This window comes from Pristis pectinata, chromosome 45 (assembly GCF_009764475.1).
Source record: "Pristis pectinata isolate sPriPec2 chromosome 45, sPriPec2.1.pri, whole genome shotgun sequence".
Lineage (NCBI taxonomy): Eukaryota > Metazoa > Chordata > Chondrichthyes > Rhinopristiformes > Pristidae > Pristis > Pristis pectinata.
The window spans coordinates 2635154-2659567 of NC_067448.1; the positions used below are offsets into that span (position 1 = coordinate 2635154).

General features: G+C 46.1%; 2 protein-coding genes across 31 annotated transcripts in view; one reads left to right on the forward strand and one right to left on the reverse strand.

The window, feature by feature from the left end:
• Positions 1–24414, forward strand: part of LOC127566801 (uncharacterized) — a 209102-nt gene that overhangs the window by 48541 nt on the left and 136147 nt on the right. The window lies entirely within an intron of this gene.
• LOC127566797 (NACHT, LRR and PYD domains-containing protein 3-like) overlaps positions 1–24414 on the reverse strand; it is a 44491-nt gene that overhangs the window by 14252 nt on the left and 5825 nt on the right. For 28 of the 30 annotated variants that reach the window (XM_052009306.1, XM_052009303.1, XM_052009301.1 and 25 more), the window contains 2 exons: positions 19600–19884; positions 12444–12610 (listed from right to left, as the gene is read on the reverse strand). In XM_052009306.1, the coding sequence (XP_051865266.1) occupies positions 12444–12610; positions 19600–19762 (330 nt within the window). In that variant the 5' untranslated portion in view covers positions 19763–19884. Of the gene's footprint in view, positions 1–12443; positions 12630–19599; positions 19885–24414 lie in introns of those variants that run through there. The other 2 variants (XM_052009307.1, XM_052009308.1) reach the window with 2 other exon arrangements.

Here is a 24414-nt window from a genome sequence, read left to right on the forward strand (position 1 = left end):
GTTGCAGGGGAAGTGCCAGGGCAGGGAGAGATGAGTGAACCAGCGAGTCATGAAGAGAGTGGTTATTTTGACTTGCTGTCACAATATCAACAGCCTTGACCTCCACTCCACTCGCCCACTCACACAGTCGAACGTGCAGTACTCCTCTCACTGTACCAGTCCCAACCTTGTCATCAAACAGCCTCTGCTCATTATCCCTCACCTTTCCCAAGGTCACTTGCGACCCACCACTCGGCCCATCATCCCCCACCTCTCCTAAGGTCACGTATAACACACCAGTCCCTGAACCACCACTCCACTCTCCTTTTTAGACTGACCATCTTCCCTCTCCACTCTCAGTCCTGATGCAGGGTCTCAGCCTGAAGCATTGACAATTACTTGCCCTCCACTGATGCTGTGTGAACAACTGATTTCTTCCAGCCGTTTTTTTCTGCACCTGATGGTACCACCTGTAGCCTCGTGTTTCCAGTGGCCTGCCTCTGAGGAAGTGGGCGTGGGTGTGGATGGGAAATGCTCCATTTATTCATTCTGGGATGTGGACGTCACTGGCGAGGCCAACAGTCTTGACCTGCTACGTCCTGGTGAAGAAGCACTCACAAACCTGTTGAAGGAGAGTTCCATGTGTTGGTGAAGGAACAGCGATACGTCTCAGTCTTGAGTGAGACTTGGAGGGGAACCTGCAGGTGGTGGTGATTCTACTTGCATGTGGCCCTTGCCCATCTGGGTGGAAGAGGTCATATGTTTGAGAGGGGCTGTCAGAGTAGCCTGGGTGAGTAAGTGCAATCAATTTAGTAGATGGTACATACAGAAACCACTGCATGCCAGTGGAAGATTTTGAATGCTCAGCACGATCCTGGATAGTGTTCAGCATTTTTTTTGCGCTTTGGAGCGGCACTCCTCCAGGCAGAGAATATTCTGTCACACTCCTGGCACGTTGCAAGTAATGGGAAGGCTTTCTGGCATCTGGAGGGGAGTCACAGGCTACCCAGAATCTGGCCTGCTCTTATTCCTACAGTATTTACGTATGCAGCTGATTCAGCTGAGGTTCTGGTAAATTGTACTCCCTGGGATATCGGTGAAGGAATCAGTGGTGATAATTCTATTGAATATCAGGGATGAGTGATTAGACTTCTGCTGCAGATGGTCATTGCCTGCCCCTCGTTTACAAAACGTTACTTGTCACTTAGCAACCAATCTCTGGATTTTGGCTTGGTCATGCTGCTTGCATGTGGACTGATTCATTTGTTGAGAAAGTGACAGTGGAATTGAACATTATACAACGGGGGAACAGACTGACTTTTTGAGCTCATCGTGGAAGGAAGAGCATTGACGAAACAACTAAAGATATCTGGGTTAAAGACACTGGCCCAAGCAACTCCTGCAGGGATTGTTCTGGCCTAGGATTATCGATCTCCAACAACCACATCATTTTCCTTTGTGTACAAGTTCAACCATGAACATTCTGAAACGATGTAAAGCAGCAACAAGCTTTAAACTGAAATTCTGATGTCATTATCAGCCAATGAGCACTCCAGAAAAAGCTAAAAGGAACCTGAGAGGAACAGTTAGAGAGAGCAGAAGATTACAGAATGTTGGGAGATTGCCAGAAGAGTGGGAAATGATCTCTGCCAGACACAGTTCAGCAGATGGATGAGCCAGGTCTAAAGACAGACAATTTCTGAGGCTCGAGGCAAGTGCTGCAGAGTCTATGGAAAACGGAGTTCAGATCAAGCTTGGATGCAGGAGCTGCACAGTCGATATTACTATCAGGCAATGGTTTGTGAGGAGTTGGAGCAACTAGCAATTAGTTGTATTTGACGGAAGTGCCACTAATTGCCTCAGTTTCCCAGTGACAAATTGTAGATCAATGAGGAGAGAATCTCCACACCACGAATACATCAAGAAATGTGTAATTTCCTGACCTTCTGCAGCTCTGACACAATCTCTTAGATTCACTCTGTTACCAGGTGTGAGGAGAAATTTGAGAATGAAAGTTCCTCGTCACTAGAACTGAGTGGATGGAATCTTCCGATTAGGAAGTGACAGACTAAGGTACACACTCCCATTCTTTGGGCAGGGACCACTAACTTGATCATGTTGGAAACATTAAGGGCAGCACTTATTGAATTAGAACGAGGACAGAGTCACTGCCAGTGCAGTTAGTTTACTGATACCATTCATGACTGGATAGGACAGAATTGCAGAGCTTTGATTTGCCCCACTGGACGTGAAGTTGCTGAGCTGTCAGAAACACTGCTTCCACTGCCCAGTGTGAATGCTGACCTGTGCTACTTTCTCAGCTTGGGCGACTCCTCTTCACCTGCAGTGATGCTGCTTCCGGTCTTTTCCCCCACACTCCGTCTGCAGAACGTTCTGAAGGGGGAGAGCGAGCAGCCAGAGTCATGGTGCACATTGGCACCAACAACAAAGGTAGAAAAGGGGATGAGGCCCTGCGATGCACATATAGGGAGTTAAGGAAGAAGCTGAAAAGGAGGACCTCGAAGGTAGTAATCTCTGGATTACTCCCAGTGCCACGTGCTAGTCAGGGCAGGAACAGGAAGACAGAACAGATGAATGTGTGCCTGAGGAACTGGTCCAGGGGACAGGGTTTCAGGTTCTTGCATCATTGGAACCTCTTCTGGGGCAGGAGCAACATGTACAAGGAGGACATGCTGCACCTCAACTGGGGAACCTGGCGCGGAGGCTTGCTAGTTCTACTCTAGAGGGTTTCAACCAGTTTAGCAGGGGGATGGGAACCAGGGCAGTAGGACAGTAAGTGGAGGGATTGAGAGGAAGGTAAATGTCACGGTCAGTAAGTCTGTAAAGGAGGATAGGCAGGGACAAGCTATCAGACAAAATGGGACAGATAGGTTGAAGTATGTTTCTTTCAATGCTGGGAGTATTAAGAATAAGGGCAATGAACCTAGAGCACGGATCAGTATATGGAACTACAATGTTGTGGCCATTATAGAGACTTGCTTCAGCGTGGGACGGGATGGGCGTTAGGACAGGCTTAAATGTTCCAGGGTTTTAATGTTTTATAAAAGTGGTTGAGGGGTGGGGATGGAGTAGATTTGCACTATTAATCAAGGACTGTATCACAGCTGCACTCAGACAGGACATAATGGATGGCTCATCCACTGAGTCTACATGGGTAGAACTCAAAAATCAGAAAGGTGCAGTAACTCTAATGGGATTATGCTACAGATCCCCCAATAGCCACCAACACATTGAGGAACAGTAATGCAGGCAGATTAGGGAAAGGTGCAAAAACAAAAGGGTTGTTGCTGTGGGTGACTCCAACTTCCTGGGAGCTCCCTGGCACAAGAGGTTTAGATGGGACAGAATTGGTTAGATGCCTCCAAGGTTTCTTAAATCAGTATGTGGATGGTCCAACTGGAGGAGGGGCTCTACTGGACCTGGTATTGGGAAATGAGCCTGGCCAGGTGTCTGACCCTCCAATGGGAGAACATTTAGGAAACAGTGATCACAACTCCGTAAGTTTTAAGATAGCTATGAATGGGATAAGTATGGACCTTGTGGGAGAGCGTTAAATTGGAGCAGGGCAAACTATGAGAATATTAGGCAGGAACTAGGGAGAGTCAACTGGGAACAGTTGTTTTGGGAGCAAGTTCATATCTGACAAGGGAAGGGTGTTCAAAGAGTATAGGAGAGGTACGTTCCAGTAAGTGATAGCCAGGTAAGGAGGGTTCCTTGGATTACAAGAGAGGTGGTGAATTTAGTCAAGAAGAAAAAGGAAAAAGGAAGCACATGGAACAGTACAGCACAGAACAGGCCCTTCGGCCCACAACGTTGTGCCAACACAGCTAATCCCTGCTACCTACAGAATGCCCATATCCCTCCATTTTCCTCTCATTCATGTGCCCATCCAAGCCCCTCTCAAAAGCCCCCTAATGAAATTGCCTCCACCACCCTATCAGGCAACGCATTCCAGGCACCTACCACTGAGTAAAAAACGAACCCCTCACGTCTGTTCTGAATCTACCCCCTCTCACCTTAAATGCGTGCCCTCTGGTATTGGATCACTCAATAATGGGAAGATATTACCCAATCTATGCCCCTCATAGTTTTATACACTTCCAACTGCTCACCCCTCAGCCTCCGCCGCTCCAGAGAAAAGAGCCCAAGTTTGTCCAGCACATGCCCTCTAATCCAGGCAGCATCCCAGTAAACCTCCTCTGCACCCTCTCTAAAGCCTCGACATCCTTCCTAAGGTGACCAGAATTGCACGCAATACTCCAAATGCAGCCCAGAGTTCTATAGAGATGCATCATAACTTCTTGACTCCTGTACTCAATACCTCAATTAATGAAAGCAAGCATTCCCTAAACCTTCTTAACCACTCTATCTACCCATGTAGACACTATCAATGAGACCTTGCATCCCAAGATCTCTCTATTCTTCAACTCTGTTCAGTGTCTTGCCCTTGAGTGTACTGCCTCTTGACATTAGTCCTACCAAGGTGCAACACCTCACATTTATCCGGGTTAAACTCCATCTGCCATTTCTCTGCCCACATCTGCAGCTGATCTATATCACACTGTATCCATTGCCAGCCTTCTACACTATTCACAACTCCAATCTTGGTATCATCTGCAAAATTACTAACCCATCCATCGACATACTCACCCAGGTCATTTATGTACATCACAAACAGCAGAGGTCCCAGTAGATCCCAGCAGAACACCACAACTCATAGGCCTCCAGCCCCAATAAGTCCCTTCAACCACCACCCTCTGTCTTCTGTGGGCAAGCCAGTTCTGGATCCACACAGCCAATTCTCCACTGACCCCATGCATCTGAACTTTCTTGATTAACCTATCATGTGGGAGCTTGTCAAATGCCTTACTGAAGTCCATATAGATGACATCCACAGCTCTACCTTCATCAATCTCTCTCGGAACCCTGTCAAAAAACTCAACCAGGTTTGTAAGACACGACTTGCCCCGCACAAAGCCATGCTGGCTTTCCCTAATCAAGTCATTGGATTTCAGATGCTCGTATATCCTATCTCTAAGTATTTTCTCCAGCAATTTCGCTACAACTGACGTGAGACTCACTGGCCTAAGGTTCCGCGGATTTTCCCTTGTTCCTTTCTTAAACAGAGGAACAATATTAGCTACTTGCTAGTGCTCCGGAACCTCACCCATGGTCAAAGAGGACACAAAGATACTGGTCAAGGACCCAGCAATTTCCTCTCTTGCCTCCCTCAGTAACCTGGGGTATATCCCATCGGGCCCCAGGGACTTATCCACCTTACTGTTTATGAGACCTAACACTACCTCGTCCTCGATCTCTAAATGTCCTAACGTGTTTACACCCTCAGTTCCAATTTCTGCAACCTGCATGTCTCCTTCCTGGGTAAATACTGAAGAGAAATACTCATTCAGAACCTCACCCACATCCTCTGCATCCAAACATAGATTCCCTTCTTTATTCCTAAATGGTCCTACCCTTTCCCTTGTTAGCCTCTTATTCCTCACATAGGTATAAAATGCCTTTTCCTGTCCCTATGTCTTTGATCCGTAAACACTTTCCACATGTTCGACATGGATTTGCCAGCAAAAAGGTTTTCCAGGTTTACTCTACTTAGCTCCTGCCTTATGCCTTCATAATTAGCCCTGCTCCAGTTTAAAACGGTTCCACTAGCCCCATACCTATCCTTATCTATAGCTATCCTGGAAGTTAATGAGCTGTGGTCACTGTTCCCCAATTGCTCACCCACTGATAGGTGAATCTCCTGGCCAGGCTCATTACCCAACACCAGGTCCAGAATAGCCTCTCCCCTTGTTGGACTGTCAACATAATTGATTTAAGAACCCCTCCTGGATACACCTAACAAATTCTGCCCTATCTAACCCCCTTACACTAAAAAAAAAAGTCCCACTTTATATTAGGGAAGTTGAAGTCTCCCATGACCATAACCCTGTATTTAAAAAAAACATTTCCCTAATTTGTTTGCATATCCATTCCTCGATGTCCCAGTGGCTACTAGGAGGTCTATAGTACACCCCCAAGAGAGTGATTGCATCTTTCCTATTCCTGAGTCCTACCCATGTAGACTCTGTGTCCAAGCCATCCGGAGCGCAACTGATATATTATCTCTAATTAGTATTGCAATTCCTCCCCCTCTTTTACCCCCTTCTATTCTTCCTAAAACTTTGAAACCCTGGTACATTGATTACCCATTCCTGTTCCTCCCTCAACCAAGTCTCTTTAATGGCCACAACATCATAGTTCCATGTACGGATCCGTGCTCTAAACTCATGACTCTTGCCTATAATACTCCTAGCATTAAGGTACAAACATCTCAAACCATTAGTCCCATCACATGCAAGGTTTAGGAAGCTAAAATCAAACAGGGCCCTTGAGGATTATAAGGAAGCTAGAAAAGAACTAGAGGGGGCAATTAGGAGAGCCAGGAGGGGCCATGAAAATTCCTTGGCAAGTAGGATTAAAGAGAAGCCCAAGGCATTCTACACCTACACTGAGAGCAATAGCAAGGCTAGGACATCTCGAGAATAAAAGTGGGAACATGTGCTTGTGCGTTGGTATCTACCAAGGAGAAGGACGTGGAGGATAGTGAGATCAGTGTGGAGCGTACTAATATGCTCGGGCATTTTGAGATGAAGGAAGAGGTGGTGTTGGGTCTCTTGAAGAACATTAAGGTGGATAAATCCCCAGGGCCTGATGGGTACACTCCAGGTTATTCAGAGAGGCAAGAGATGAGATTGCTGGGGCCTCGACTAAGCTCTTCATGTCCTCTCCAGCTACAGGTGAGGTCCTGGATGACTGACAAGTAGCTAATCATGTTCCGTTATTTGAGAGTGGAAATAGGGATAATCCCGGTAACCCTAGACCGGTGAGGATCATGTCAGTGGTGGAGAAATTATTAGAGACGATTCTTAGGGATGGGATTTATTAGCATATGGAGAGCCATGGCTTAATTTGGGACAGTCAGCATGGCTTTGTGTGGGGCAAGTCATGTCTTACTTACTTAATTGAGTTTTTTTTGAGGTGACAAAAGTGATTAATGAGGGTAGAGCTGTGGATGTTGTCTGCATGGATTTCAATAAGGCATTTCACAAGGTCCCACATGGGAGGCTCATCCAGAAGACTGAGATGCATGGGTTCAGGGTGACTTGGAATTGGCTTGCCCATAGAAGACAGAGGGTAGTGGTCGATTGCTCTTATTCTGGCTGAAGGTCCACAACTAGTGTTGTTCCACAGAGATCAGTACTTGGCCCTCTGCTGTGTGTGTGTGTGTGTGTGTGTGTGTGTGTGTGTGTGTGTGTGTGTGTGTGTGTGTGTGTGTGTGTGTGTGTGTGTGTGTGTGTGTGTGTGTGTGTGTGTGTGTGTGTGTGTGTGTGTGTGTGTGTGTGTGTGTGTGTGTGTGTGTGTGTGTGTGTGTGTGTGTGTACATGGATGAATGGGTTAGTAAGTTCACAGAAGATTCAAAGATAGGCGGTGTTGTGGATAGTGTAGAAGATTGCCAAAAGATACAGCAGGATATGGATCAGTTGCAGATATGAGCAGAGAAATGGTGGATGAAGTTTAATCCGGTCAAATGCTAGGTGTTGCACTTCTAATGACATGACCCTTAACAGTGTTGATGTACAGAGGATCTTGGGGTCCAAGTCCACAGCTTCCTGAAAGTGGCTGCACAAATTAACAGGGTGATAAAGAACGTGTGTGGCATGCTTGCCTTGATTAGTCCGGGCGCTGAGTTCAAAAGTCAGGAAGTTATATTGCAGCTTTATAAAACTCTGGTTAGGCTGCATTTGGAGTATTGCATTCAATTCTGGTCACCCCATTACAGGAAAGATGTGGAGGCTTTGGAGAGGGTGCAGAAGAGGTTTACCAGGATGCTATCTGGATTTAGAGGGCATGTGCTATAAGGAGAGTTTGGACAAACTTGGGTTGTTCACTCTGGAGCAGCAGAGGCTGAGGGGAGACGAGATGGAAGGGCATCAATAGTCAGCTAGTATCTTTTACCCAAGGTCAAAATGTCTAATACTGGAGGCCATGCATCAAAGGTGAGGGGGGCAAGTTCAAAGGAGATCTGCAGGGCAAGTTTTCATTTATACATAGAGGAGTGGGTGCCTGGAATGTGGTGCCAAGTGTGGTGTGGAGGCTATTAGATAAGCACATGAATATGCAGAGGATGAAGGGATATGGACGTGTAGCAGAAGGAACTAGTTTGTTAGGTTTTTAATTACTAGCTTAATTAGTTTGGCACAACATCATGGGCTGAAGGGCCTGCTCCTGTGCTATACTGTACTGCATTATGTACTCCATCATAAGCTTGCTCTTGATATTGGGCCACGAGTCCATGGATTATGGCTGGTTACAGCTCTGTAGTTGCTACACAATGCTCCATGGATGCTGAGCTATGTGCTGGTCAACCTGGTCTGGATCTGTCCCCTTCAGCATGACAGCAGTGACACAAATGTGCTCACCGTGAAGGCATCAGACCCACAAAGACTTGGGGTGACTCCCCCTTCACTTCCACAGTCGGAAGGCTAAGTAGATTTGCGAATATTGGGCTGTTGCTTGACGCATCAGGGACAGCTCTGTCTACTCTGGTTCATCACCTTCACTGTATCAGCAGACCCTGCAGAGCAGCCCTGGCTAACATGCCTTGATCTCATTTGAATCTGTTCAGCAAGTCAAGTTTCTTCTTCATTCCATTCTATTAAAGCTGTTTAGTACAACTGAGTGGTTCACTGGGCCACGAAATTTCAGTGAAAAGTCAGTCAGTTGACTGTGGGCGTGAGTTCTATAAGGCGAAGCCTAACAGCATAAATGCCAGTGAGGACTCTCTCCCTTATGAGCTCAACACCTTTTAAACACACTTTGAAAGGGAAACTAACACTACACCTGTGTGAAGCCCCACAGCATCTGGCGATTCCGTGATCTCTGTCTCACAGGTAGACATCAGAACGTCCTTCAAGAGGGTGAACCCTTGCAAGGCGTCAGGTCCCGGTGGTGTACCTGGCAGGGTACTGAAAATCTGTGCTGACCAACTGGCTGGAGTTTGAGGATATCTTCAACCTCTCACTGCTGCAGTCAGAGGTTCCCAGCTGCTTCAAAAGGGGATCAATCATACTGGTCCCCAAGAAGAGCAGGATGAACGGCCTCAACGACTATTGCCCGGTCGCACTCACATCTACTGTGATGAAGTGCTTTGAGAGGTTGGTCATGGCTAGAATATTCTCCTGCCTGAGCAAGGACCTGGACTCACTGCAAATTGCTTACCGCCACAAGTCTACAGCAAATGCAATCTTACCGGCTCTCCACTCAGCTTTGGAGCACCTAGACAACAGCAAAACATACGTCAGGCTGCTGTTTATCGATTCCAGCTCAGCATTCAACCTCATCTTCCCCTCAGTACCAATCAACAAGCTTCAAAACCTGGGCCTCTGTACCTCTCTCTGCAATTGGATCCTCAACAGTCAGTGAGGATCGGTAGTAACATCTCCTCGCTGACAATCAACACAGGCGCACCTCAAAGATGTGTGCTTAGCCCACTGCTCTACTCTCTCCACACTCATGACTGTGTGGCTAGGCACAACTCAAACACCATCTATAAATCTGCTGATGATACTGTTGTTGGCAGAATCTCAGATGGTGATGAAGAGGCGTACAGGAGTGAGATAGATCGGCTGGTTTAGTGGTGTCGCAACAACCTCCCACTCAATATTAGCAAGAACAAGGAAATGATTGTAGACTTCAGGAAGGGCGAAGTCACGAAAAAACACACCAGTCTTCAGTGGAAAGGGTGAACAGCTTCAAGTTCCTGGGCGTCAACATCTCAGAGGATCTATCTGGGGCCCAACACATTAATGCAATCAGGAAGAAGGCACGCCAGCAGCTCTACTTCATTAGGAGATTTGGTATGTCACCAAAGACTCTTGAAAATTTCTACATACAGTGGCATGCAAAGGTTTGGGCACCCCGGTCAAAATTTCTGTTACTGTGAATAGCTAAGCGAGTAAAAGGTGACCTGATTTCCAAAAGGCATAAAGTTAAAGATGACACATTTCTTTCATATTTTAAGAAAGATTACTTTTTTTGTCCATCTTTTACAGTTTCAAAATAACAAAAAAGGAAAAGGGCCCGAAGCAAAAGTTCGGGCACCCTGCATGGTCAGTACTTAGTAACACCCCCTTTGGCAAGTATCACAGCTTGTAAACGCTTTCTGTAGCCAGCTAAAAGTCTTTCAATTCTTGTTTGGGGGATTTTCACCCATTCTTCCTTGCAAAAGGTTTTTAGTTCTGAGATTCTTGGGCCGTCTCGCATGCACTGCTCTTTTGAGGTCTATCCACAGATTTTCGATGATGTTTAGGTCAGGGGACTGTGAGGGCCATGGCAAAACCTTCAGCTTGTGCCTCTTGAGGTAGTCCATTGTGGACTTTGAGGTGTGTTTAGGATCATTATCCTGTTGTAGAAGCCATCCTCTTTTCATCTTCAGCTTTTTTTATTTTTACAGATGGTGTGATGTTTGCTCCCAGAATTTGCTGGTATTTAATTGAATTCATTCTTCCCTCTACCAGTGAAATGTTCCCCGTGCCACTGGCTGCAACACAAGCCCAAAGCATGACCGATCCACCCCCGTGCTTAACAGTTGGAGAGGTGTTCTTTTCATGAAATTCTGCACCCTTTTTTCTCCAAACATACCTTTCCTTATTGCGGCCAAAAAGTTCTATTTTAACTTCATCAGTCCACAGGACTTGTTTCCAAAATGCATCAGGCTTGTTTAGATGTTCCTTTGCAAACTTCTAACGCTGAATTTTGTGGTGAGGATGCAGGAAAGGTTTTCTTCTGATGACTCTTCCATGAAGATCATATTTGTGCAGGTGTTACTGCACAGTAGAACAGTGCACCACCACTCCAGAGTCTGCTAAATCTTCCTGAAGGTCTTTGCAGTCAAACGGGGGTTTTGATTTGCCTTTCTAGCAATCCTACAAGCAGTTCTCTCGGTAAGTTTTCTTTGTCTTCCAGACCTCAACTTGACCTCCACCATTCCTGTTAACTGCCATTTCTTAATTACATTATGAACTGAGGAAACGGCTACCTGAAAACACTTTGCTATCTTCTTATAGCCTTCTCCTGCTTTGTGGGCATCATTTATTTTAATTTTCAGAGTGCTAGGCAGCTGCTTAGAGGAGCCCATGGCTGTTGATTGCTGGGACAAGGTTTGAGGAGTCAGGGTATTTATAAAGCTTTCAAATTTGCATCACCTGGCCTTTCCTGACGATGACTGTGAACAAGCCATAGCCCTAACAAGCTGATGAAGGTCTGAGACCTTGGTAAAAGTTATCTGAGAGCTCAAATCTCTTGGGGTGCCCAAACTTTTGCATGGTGCTCCTTTCCTTTTTTCACTCTAAAATTGTACAAAACAAAAAATAATACACTAATCTTGCTTAATGTTGAAAAGAATGTTTCATCTTTAACTTTATGACTTTTGGATATGATCAGTTCTACTCACCTAATTATTCACGGTAACAGAAATTTTGAACAGGGGTGCCCAAACATTTGCATGTCACTGTATGTACGGTGGAAAGCATTCTGACTTGTTTCATCATTGTATGGAGCCTACAAAGTGGAGGATCAAAAGAGGCTGCAGAGGGTTGTAGACTCAGCCAGCTCCATCATGTGCACAACCCTCCTCGTCATCGAGGACATCCTCAAGAGGCAGTGCCTCAAGAAGGCGGCATCCATCATTAAGGACCGTCACCATCCAGGACATGCCCTCTTCACGTTACTACCATCGGGGAGGAGGTACAGGAGCCTGAAGACACCCACATTCAACGTTTTAGGAACAGCTTCTTCCCCTCTACCATCAGTTTTCTGAACGGTCCATGAACACTACCTCTTTTGCACTACTTACTTATTTTTGTAAACTTGTAGTTTTTTTTTAATGTGTTCATGTCTTGCACTGTATTGCTGCCACAAAACAACAAATCTCACAACATATGTTAGTGATAATAATCCACACCAGGTGTGGTTGGCAGGTTTCCTTCCCCAAGTAACTGCAGTGAACTCTGTGTGCTTGGATGCCAATCTGACAGCTGAAAGTTCCTTGTGGTTCAATGAAATTTACCGAATTTGACCAACTACCTTGACGGGACTTGAATCAGATGATCTTTTCGAGCACTGGTTTACTGGTCCCATAGCAGCATGTTAAGCACAGCAAGTTTGGGTGGAACAGGTGACTCTGAATCTCCAGACACCAATGCTCCCTGCATCAACTCTTAGTCCTGATGCTGGATCTTCTGGAGACAAATTGATCAGAGATCAATATCATCACTGCAGCAAAGTGCTCCCAGAATAAAAGATGACCGAGACTGACCTTGGTTCCTCTTCCCTCCGATGCTGTCAGTACAATAAACAGAACCCACCGTGTTCCTCCCACTCACCTCATGTTCCCGTCCACTGAAATGTTGCTCATCTCTCAACATCAAGCTGAGTCCTTCAACCTCTTCTTCAATTGCAGGTTTCAGTCTCTCCCGGTAGAAATTTGTTAACTGGAACAGTTGGTAATCCTCACACTTTGCCAGGAGCTCAGAGACTGCAGACTTCGGATCTACAAGTAGGAAGAGAAGCTAAACACAAGCCCAAAAGCAAATGGAAAATAAATGACTGCCCGGAACACAAATTAAAAACATAAGCACTGCAGCTACGACATCCTCCCCACATTGACCCTCACTACCCACCCCATGGGCGATTGTCACCATTCACTCTCCACAGTGATGACTTCTCCTACAGCTCACCAACGTCTTCACGGCCACCAAGATAATTAGACACTGGGTGAAAGATTCTGCATCTCCAACACAGCAGCCAGCTACCCCACCACTGCCATTTATATTCATGGGGAGCACATTCCAGCATGAATTGTGCTCCATGCTCTTGAATTATTCTTGTTAGCTCTCTCAAAATGCAATTTTAGTATGTTTACTCACAGAATGAGAACATAATTCACGAGGCCATCAGTTATTGTGTACCATTTTCCAGAGGGACAGAACCCCTCCATTACAGAGGGCAGTTGAGAATCAGCTGCATTAGATATGAGGTCACACATAGACCAGGGGTAACAATGCCAGGTTTCCATCCGTGACTGGGATGTCTAAACCAATTTAGTTTCAAAGATAATCCAGCAGTTGCATGCTCACCAGAACAGACCCTGGCCTTTCATGGCAGATTTATCTTCACTCTATTATTCCAGACACTCGAGTGGGATTCCAACACTCCTCAGTCAATGTCTCTGGATATGCACAATGCAAAGCTGCCAGATCTGCTATTTAAAAATTGCTGCATCCTTTTCCTTCTCTATGCTGCCATTGCCGGATGTTCGCTGACGACTGCACAATGTTCAGCATCATTCACGACTACTCAGATAATGAAGCAGTCTGCACCCAAATGCAGCAAGATCTGGGCAATATCCAGGCCTGACCTGACAGGTTTCAAGTAACATTCACACCACACAAGTGGCGGGCAATGACAAAACCCCAGCCATCACCCCTGACATTCAATGGCATTACCATCATTGAATCTCCCACTCAGTATCTTGGGGGTGGGGGGTACCATTGACCAGAAACTGACCTGGAGTAGCCATATACACAATGTGGCTACAAGAGCAAGTCAGAGGCCAGGAATCCTGTGGTAAGTAACTCATCTCCAACCTCCCCAAACCCTGTGCACCCATCTGCAAGGCTCAAGTCTCCACTTCCCTGGATGTGTGCAACTTCAACAACACAAGAAGCCCAACACCAAACAGGACCCTGTATACAACCATTTACCCACTCCATCACTGGCACACAGTGGTAGCAGTTTATATCATCTGCAGGACTGAGACTCCTCACACATCTCCTTCCAGACCCACATCGCTACCAGAGACAAGGGCAAGGGCAAGGGCAGCAAAGGCATGGAAACACCACCACCTGGAAGCTACCCTCCAAGCCACACACCATCCTAACTATATCGCCATTCCTTCACCGTCACTGGGTCAAGATCCTAGAACTCTCCACTTTAACAGCATGGTGGGTATACCCACAGAGAGGACTGCATCAGCTCAAAGTGACAGCTCACCACCACCGTCTCAAGGGGAATTAGGGATGGGCAATTAAACACCGGATCAGCCTGCAAAGCCCACACCCCTCGAACAAATAAAAAAGGCTTCAGTCCCCAGTGCTAACGTGCCTGGATACCACAATGTTTGGCAAAATTGCAGTGAAGCCCTGATTTTCTTACACCAGCGATGCTTTATTTGCATAGGTTTACCATTGCCATTTCTCTGTCAGAACCTGTTATGAAACATGTCTTGTGTTGAGCGAGCTAGGGCTTTTCTCTTTGGAGCAACACAAGATGAGAGGCAACTTGACGGAGGTGTACAAGATTATGAGGTGCATAGAGTGGACAGCCAGCACCTTTCCCCAGGGAAGCAATGGCCAATACCAGAGAACATCAGTTTAAGGTCAAAGTTTAGGGGAGATGTGAGAGGTAGGTTTTTTTAAAAAAGCAATGTGGTGGGTGCCTGGAACGCACTGCCAGTGGTGGTCATAGAGGCTGACACAATAGCAACATTTAAAAGACTAGATAGGCACATGGAAGTGAGAAAAGTGGAGGGTTATGGGCTGTGCAGGAGGGAAGGGTTAGCTTGATCAGGGAGCAGGTGTTTATATAGGTTGGCACAACATCGTGGGCAAAAAGGCCAGTACAGTGCTGTACTGTTCCACGTTCTATGAAACCCACCATTTCCTCCGTCTCTTCAAAGCCACTTTAAGTGCATCTGAATGGGAGTCTGATGCATACTCGCGCTCTGTCCTCCAGATACAGGGTCACTGTTCTCTTTGAAGGATTGGCAGAGGGAGGACATTCAAACCTTCACACCTGTTGTTGCTTCCAACCACGGCTGTTTTCCTTCATGCTCTTCTTCCCAGGATGTCTCCACCACCTATCTCCGGAGAGGTAACAATGCCATTTGGGACCTGCACCCTGGAAAACTCTGCTTATTCCCATGAACACAAACACCCCTCTACTCTACTCCCTATATATTCATGACTGCGTGGCCAGATTCTGCTCTAACTCCATCTACAAGTTTGCAGATGATACCGCTGTAGTAGGCTGTATCTCAAATAATGATGGGCTGGAGTACAGGAAGGACATAGAGAGCTTCATGACATGGCGTCATGACAACAACCTTTCCCTCAATGTCAGCAAAACAAAAGAGCTGTTCATTGACTTCAGGAAAGAGGGCGGCGTACATGCACCTGTCTACATCAATAGTGCTGAGGTCGACAGAGTTGAGAGCTTCAAGTTCCTAGGAGTGAACATCACCAATAGCCTGTCCTGGTCCAACCACGTAGACACCACAGCCACGAAAGCTCACCAGCACCTCTACTTCCTCAGGAGGCTAAGGAAATTTGGCACATCCCCTGTGACACACCAATTTTTATCGATGCACCATAGAAAACATCCTATCTGGATGCATCACAGCTTGGTATGGCAACTGCTCTGCCCAGGATCACAAGAAACTGCAGAGAGTTGTGGACACAGCCCAGTACATCACGGACACCAGCCTCCCCTCCATGCACTCTGTCTATACCTCTCGCTGCCTTGGTGAAGCAGCCAGCATAATCAAAGACCCCACCCACCTGGGCCATTCTCTCTCCTCTCCTATCAGGCAGAAGATACACGAGTCTGAGGGCACGTACCACCAGGCTCAAGGACAGCTTCTATCCCACTGTGATAAGACTATTGAACGGTTCCCTTATACGATGAGATGGACTGTTGACCTCACAATCTACGTTATGACCTTGCACCTTATTGTCTACCTGCAATGCACTTCCCTGTAGCTGTGACACTTTACTCTGTATTCTTTTGTTTTTACCTGTACTACCTCAATGCACCCTGTACTAACTCAGCTGCATCTGCACTGTGTAATGAATTGATCTGTACGAACGGTATGCAAGACAAGTTTTTCACTGTACCTTGGTACAAGTGACAATAATAAACCAGTACCAATTTGTTTCGTCACCTCCTCAAAAAATTCAGTTAGGCTCGTGAGGCATGACCTGCTCCTCACAAAGCCAAGTGGACTGTCCCTAATAAGACTGTGCTTCACCAACTGTTTGTAAATCCTACGCCCAAGAAACCTTTCCAATAGTTTGCCCACCACTGATGTGAGACTCACTGGCCTGCAATTCCCAGGATTAGCCTCATGACATTTCTTGCACAATGTTCCTGTGGTCAGGTCGGACACAAAGGTCATTGTCAATGCCTCAGCAATCTCTCCCCTTGCTTCCCATAGTACCTGGGGTATATCTCATCTGGACCCATGCACTTATCTATCCTAATGTTTTTCAAAAGCTCCAGCATTGCCCCTATCTTCACCTCGACGTGCTCCAGCACATTAGCCTTTACAGTACTGACCTCACATTCATCAAAGGCCCTCTCCCTGGTGAACACTGAAGTAAAGTGTTCATTAAGGACCTCCCCTCCCTCCAACTGCTCTCCATCACACTGCATCCTCTGACAATCTTCCTTACTATCCACAACTTCAATTCTTGTGTCATCTGCAAATTTACTTATCAGACCATTTAAATTTTCATCCAAATCATTCAGCTAAATTGCAAACAATAGAGGTCCTAACACAGATCCATGCGGAACACCACAAGTCTGCTGTATAAGAAAGGAGGGAGGCAGCATAAAGGAAATTACAGACCTATTAGTCTGATGTCAGTGGTGAGAAAGTTATTGGAATCGATCCTCAAGGATGAGGTTATGGAATACCTAGAGGTGCAAGGCAAGATAGGTCCAAGCCAGCGTGGTTTCGTGAATGGAAGACCCTGCCTGACCAACCTATTGGACTTTTTTGAGGAAATCTCAGGCAGGGTGGATAAGGGGGAGGCTGTGGATGTTGTGTATTTAGACTTTCAAAAGGCCTTCGACAAGGTGCCGCACAAGAGACTGATTAATAAGATGAGAGGTCATGGAATTACAGGTAGGATAACAGAATGGGTGGAGCATTGGCTGGTTGGCAGAAAGCAAAGGGTGGGAATAAAGGGATCCTGTTCTGGTTGGCTATTGGTTACCAGTGGTGTTCCACAAGGGTCGGTGTTGGGGCCGCTTCTTTTTACATTGTACATCAATGATTTTGACTATGGAGTAAATGGTTTTGTGGCTAAATTTGCAGACAACATCAAGATAGGTGGAAGAGTATGGAGTACTGCAGAAATAGGAAGGTTGCAGAGAGACCTAGTTAGTTCAGGAGAATGGGCAAAGAAATGGCAGATGAGATTCAATGTTGAGAAATGTGCAGTTGTACACTTTGGAAACAGAAATAAACAGGCAGATTATTATCTAGATGGGGAGAAAATTCAAAGTACAGAAGTACAAAGGGACTTGGGGGTACTCGTGCAGGATACCCTAAAGGTTAACCACCAGGTTGGATCGGCGGTAAAGAAAGCGAATGCTATGTTGGCATTCATTTAGCGAGGTATTACATATAAAGGAAGGAAGTGTTGGTGAGGCTCTACGGGGCACTGGTGAGGCTTCAGTTGGAATACGTGCAGCTTTGGGCCCCATATTTTAGGAAGGATGTGCTGATGTTGGGGAGGGTTCAGAGAAGATTTACGAGGATGATTCCCGGAATGAAAGGGCTTACATACAAGGAGCGTTTGTCGGCTCTTGGACTGTACTCACTGGAGTACAGAAGAATGAGAGGGGACCTCATTGAAAGGACTGGACAGAGTAGATGTGGCCAAGCTGTTTCCTTCGGTGGGTGAGTCCAGGACCAGAGGGCAGAGTCTTAAAATTAGGGGGTACCCACTTAGAAGAGAAATGAGGAGAAATTTCTTTAGCCAGATGGTCATGAATTTATGGAATCCTTTGCCACATACAGCTGTGGAGGCCTGTTCATTGGGGGCGTTTAAGGAGGAGATTGATAGGTATCTAATTAGTCAAGGTATCAAGGGATATGGGGATAAGGCCGGAAATTGGGGCTGGATAGGAATAGTTTGTTTAGCTCATGGAGCAGACTCGATGGGCTGAATGGCCTACTTCTGCTCAAGTCTTGTGATCTTGTGAAGGCATAGACCCCCAGTCAGAATCACACCGCTGCTACACTACCCTGCCTTCTATGGCCAAGACAGTTTTGATTCCAATCTAGCAGATCAGCGATATAAACATGGGTGGCTCAGTAAGTGGCGAGGAAAGCACCAAGTGCCTGCAGAGGGATACGGATGGGAGTACAACATGGGACAACAAGGTTATCCAATTTGGAAAGAGCAATGAAAAAGCAAATGTGTTAACTGGATGATGGGGACTAGAATATGTTGCAGTACAGAGATATCTGGGACAAAGTTTCAGTGGCAGAGCCAATAGGGCTGCAACCTTATAGCTCTAGTGACCAGGGTTCAATCCTGACCTCCGGTGCTGTACGTGTTGTTGGTGATTGCATGGGTTTCCTCCGACATCACAAAAGTTAATTGGCCATTGTAAACTACCCGGTGTTTGACTGGTAGAATTTCAGGGAGTTGATGAGAATATGGAACTAAATAGGTTGGAGTACAATTAATTGAAACGTGATTCTGACGGGAATCGAGCAAGTGGATCTTGAGAGAACCATTTATCCTATTGGCTGTGTCACGCACTAAGGGGCAGAGTTTCAGAACAAGATGTCCCCAAATTAAAACAGACAAGGAGGAATTTCATCTTTGAGGGCCACAACTATTTGGAATTCTCTACTCCAGAGAGTTATTGACGTGGATGTGTAGAATATATTCCATCAAATATATAATACAAAATGTAGTGGAACTAGCAAGGGGTTTGGGGGAAAGAGTAGGAAAGTGGCAGGGCAAACAAGATCTTATTGAATGGCAAGCAGGTCAAGGGGGCGATTCACTATTCCTGCCTCTAATGTTCATTGTCAACGTTCATTGTCCACACCAGTGGAACATGGTGGTGACAGTCGGCCAGCCATAAGATGAACTGCATTTCCTTACCTTGTCTATTCTGATAGAACATTTTAAACCAATGAGGTCTCGCATCAAGGATGACAAAGAGAGCGTACAGAGGAACACCACCATTTGTGGCTACATTTCCTGAAAGTACTCAGAGCAAGTACTACATTCCATGCTCCCACATACCCACCACCCCTTCTCTCTCCTGCCCCATTACACCGCATGCACCATATTCCCCTGCTCCCACCCACCCACCACCCTCCTCCCTCCTGCCCCATTACACCGCATGCACCATATTCCCCTGCTCCCACCCACCCACCACCCTCCTCCCTCCTGCCCCATTACACCGCATGCACCATATTCCCCTGCTCCCACCCACCCACCACCCTCCTGCCCCATTACACCGCATGCACCATATTCCCCTGCTCCCACCCACCCACCACCCTCCTGCCCCATTACACCGCATGCACCATATTCCCCTGCTCCCACACACCCTATTTTCTCTCTCCTCTGCTGCCGATCCCCCAATAAGGCCTCTCACTTTCCCTCCTCCTTGCCACTACCCAGCTTCCCTATTCTGCTGCCCCAATTCCCTTCTCCACATTTCACTCACCTGCTCCTTGGTTGAAACTCGATGATTTGTTTAATGAACCTCTAACATGAGAGATAATCGCCTCACTTGGGCTGGTTCCATGGTCCTGAACAGTGTCTCGCATGCCACTCCCTCTGGGCTGATTTTGTTCCCTTTCCTCTGCGGCGGCCGGTTCACATTCCATTGGGACACTTCTCTCAATCCGACCTTGCTTTGGTGTCGTGGTTCCTCTGTCCTGATCATCTTCCCTTGAGCTGCCTGGCAAAAGTCGCTTGAAGATTTTCTCTATCTGAGTCAATTTCCCACCTGAAAAATTATGAGTTACAGGTTACACCAGAGTGCTTGAGAACTGAGCAAAACACTGATTCAGAACCAGTGGCTGCAATGTGAGCCAAGGTTCTGGGTGAACAGATTCAGGAGCAGGACTATGCTGGTGAATGTGAACTGAGTGACCATCTTGATAAGCAGGTGACTGACACACTCACTAACAGAACAGGGCAGACACAGTAATACTGATCACAAATTACAAACATGTTGGTGAATCCACTGATGACCAGGGATCTTTCTGGCACTACTGCAGATTGTAGAGGGAAATATTACTGGGATTATCCTCCACATGCAAAAACCTCCCCAGGTCACATTCTGTCCGATCCCCCAGGCCCATCCTCCCTGGGTCACACACTGTGCCATAACCTGGATGCTGATTGTCATATTACAACCATGCAAGTCACTGGTGAGACCACACTTGGAGGACTGCATGCAGTTCTGGTCACCAAACTATAGGAAGGATGTAAATCAGCTGGAAAGAGTGTGGAGAAGAATCCCAAGAATGTTACTGGGACTGAGGGTGGTAGGGGGTGTGGTGGAAAGGGAGCTTGTTACAAGGGTATGTTGGATAGGCTCGGTCTTCTTCCCCGGAGTATGAGCGGTGTTCTTACAGAGGTATATAAAGTTATGAGGGTGTAGATAAGGTGGAGGAACAGTCTTTTGCCCATGGTAGGGGAGTCTAAAACTCGAGTGCAAAGGTTTAGAAAGGGACCTGGGGGGGGGGGGGGGGGGGGGGCAACTTTTCCACACAAATGGTGATGGGTATAAAGAACGAACGGCCAGAGAAAGCTGTAAACACTAATACAATTACAATGTTGAGATGATATGTGAACAGGTGTATTGATACAAAAGGTTTAGAGAGATATGGACCAAAAGGCAGGAAAATGGGACTAGCTCAGAAAGACATCTTGGTCAGCATGGATGAGTTGGGCCCAACTCTCTGACTCATTCCACCCGGAATCACACGGTTCAGCACACTGACTACAGCAGACAGAGACTGTTGGTCACTGATTACACAGTGAGTTCCACCACAACTGCCAGGAATTTAAATTCAGGTAATTAATTGAATCATTAAATAAACCTGCCAAAACTGCTTCACACTTCTCCCACATCCTGTGAACAAATGGCAAATCCTCCCAATTTTAACACGTCTTTTGGCGCCTTCAGTTCCACTGCGTCATCATGTGGATTTGTAAAATTTACTTGGATCTCCTCTCACCGTCTTTCTGCTTAAAAGGCCACCATGCATTATCAGTGGGGCCACAGATGTAAAATGCTCTCAATTACTATGGGCACACATCTCCTTGCACTTGCCCCAATACTCTCATTTCAACCATTGCGAAAATAAACAAGATGTAGTGTACCACCAATACTCTCCTTCATCTGCACCGAGCCAAAGTTCTAAGGAGAACTGAGCTTTTTCTTCTCCTATCCCCAAGATAAAGACACACGGATCCTGGCTTAATATAGATCAACAAGGGCAAGGCAGCATTCCAAGTCAGAGGGAGGGGTCCCAGCTCTTGGTGGCAGTTGAGAATTGGCCTCAGTGGCCACATATAGGCTGGAGGAAAGAGACCAGATTTCAGTTCCAGAATTTGATTGTTAGCTGTTATTTTAACTGATGATTTAATTCCAACTACTGTTGACATTAGCCCTTCGCATTTAGCTCAAAATTATATTTCACCTGCCCTGGATAGATCTGAACCAAAGTCACACAGCATGGCAACAGGTCATTCGGCCCAACTCATTCATGCTGACCAAGATCTCTACATGAGCCAGTCCCATTTCCCCATGTTTGGCCCACATTCCTCTAAATCTTTCCTACCCATGTACCTGTCTAAATGCCGTGTACCTGTACAATTTAAACAGTGCGTTCCATATACCCAGCACTAGATGTGGATAAAATTGCCCTTCAGATCTCTTAACTATTTCCCCACTCACCTTCAACCTACGATCCAGGGACTGCCCTACCCTGGGAAAAACACAGTGATCATTCACCTTATCTACGCTGCTTATATTAAATACCTCAAGAAATTTACCCCTCAGCCTCCTATGCTCCAGGGAGAAAAGTCCAAGCTTATCCAGTCTCTCCTTGTGTCTCAAGCCCTCCAGTCCTGGTAACATCCTCGTCAACCTTCTCCACATCGTTTTCAGCTTAATGGCGTCCTTCCTACATTCAAATATTGCATCCAGTAGTCCCAATTGCAGTCTTACCAATGTGTTGCACAGATCTAACACAACATCCCAACTACCGTACTCAGTGCTCTGATCAACGAAGGCAAGCGTGCCAAGCGTACCATCCTGTCGACCTTTGTCTCCATGTCTCCAGTTTCAGGGAACTATGCACCTGTAGCCATAGCTCCCCTTGTTTCACAACACTTTTCAGAGCCCTATCATTTACTGTGCAAGTCCTGACCTTGTTTAACTTAGCATAATGGAATGCACCACCTGGGGCAGTGGTGGAGGCAGGTACATTGGTCAAATTCAAGAGATTGCTATATAAGCTTATGGAGGAATTTAAAATAGAGGGATATGTGGGAGGAAGGGGTTAGATAGTCTTAGGCGAGGTTTAAAGGTCGGCACAACATTGTGGGCCAAAGGACCTGTATTGTGCTGTACTGTTCTATGATCTCTGATTCTATGAAAGTGCAGCAGCTCACTGAATTAAATTCCATTTACCATTCCTTGGCCCATTTTCCAAGTTGGTCTGGATCACCTTGTAAACTTAGATAACCCTTTTAAAGGTCCACTACACCATCAATTTTGATCTCGTCTGGAAACTTACTAACCACACTAACAAATTTAATTCCCAAATTGTTAATATAAATAGCAAACAGTGAACCCAGCACCCATCCCTGTGGCACACCACTGGTCATAGGCCTCCAAACAACCCTCCACTATCAACTCTCTGATTCCTCCCACCAATCCAGTTCTGTATCCAATTACCTAGCTCACCCTGGATTCCATGCGACCTGATCTTCCAAACCTGCCCACCATTGAGGACCTTGTCAAAAACCTTGCAAAAGTCTACGTAGACCATGTCTACCGCCCTGCCTGCGCTAATCCCCTTGGTTACCTCTTCAAAACAAAACTCAATCAAATTTGAGAGACATGATTTTCCATGCACAAAACCATGCTGACTGTCCCTAATCAGTCCTTGCCTTTCCAAATGCTGATAGATCCTGACCTCCAGAATCCCCTCCTGTAACTTTCCCATCAGCGATATTAGGCTCACTGTCCTGTATTTGGGGATCATTATTCAATTTGTTAGACAGAGCAATGACAGATCAAATATAATCATGCTGTGTGGGGTGATGCATTTTGGAGGCTCAAATGAGGGTAGGATATTCACCACTTATGATAGGGCGCTAGGGAGTATGAGAGTTGTGTACAAATCCAAAGATCACTGAAGGTAGCAGCACAGGCAGATAATATAATGAAGGTGACATCCAGCATGTTTGCCGTCATTAGGTACAGCACAGAATACAAGTGCAGGGAGGTCTGGTTACAGCTTTATCAAATGTTGATTAGACCAGTTGGAAGTGTGTGTAGTTCTGGTCACCGTGCTATAGGAAGGATGCGGTTGCACTGGAGAAAGTGCAGAGGAGATTCAGCAGGGTATTGCTTGCGATTGAACACTTCAATTACACAAGACTGGATTGGCTGAGCTCGTTTTCCTTGCAGGAGGGACAGACAGTTGGAGATATGTCAGAGGTATAGATATGGTAGAAAAATAAAAGCTTTTCCCCATGGTAGAAAGCAGAGATTTAAAGATAAGTATGTTCAGAGGAGGATCTCAGAAAACATAATCAAAGATCCCACTCACCCCAGATGTTCTCTCTTCTCCCCCCTCCCATTGGGCAGAAGATTCAAAAGCCTGAAAGTATGTACCATGAGGCTCTAGGACAGCTTCTATCGAGCTGATACAAGACTATTGAGCAGTTCCCTAGAACAATAAGATGGACTCTTGACCTCACAGTCTACTTTGTTATGGCCTTGCAACTTATTGCCTGAACTGCACTTTCTCTGTAACTGTAATACTTTATTCTGCAGTACCACACACAAAATGCTGCATGAACTCAGCAGGCCAGGCAGCATCTATGGAGGGAAATAAACAGTCAACATTTCCAGTCAAGACTTTATTCTGTGTTTTGTTGTCATTTTCTGTTTGCAGAATTATATCTGTCTCTCTGTCAGAATCAGTATTCAAGGCCAGATTGAATAATTATGTTCACATCCACACATTGTAACTTGAAAATATGACGCTGGCTCAACCCCTGCATATGAGATCACATCTCTCCTGCTTCTGACATTTGAAATATCCTTGCAATGTTTTTTAATTGAAGAATACGGCACATTCAACCCCTCAGACCCAACAACCATGACGGCTTCCCCCCTACTGCCCTTCCTAGGCTGCTGCCTGGAGAAGACCGTGTATTTCCGGGACACAGGAAACCCAATCACTGTCACTCTCCAGACACTGTCTGACCTGCTCACCACCACTGCTGT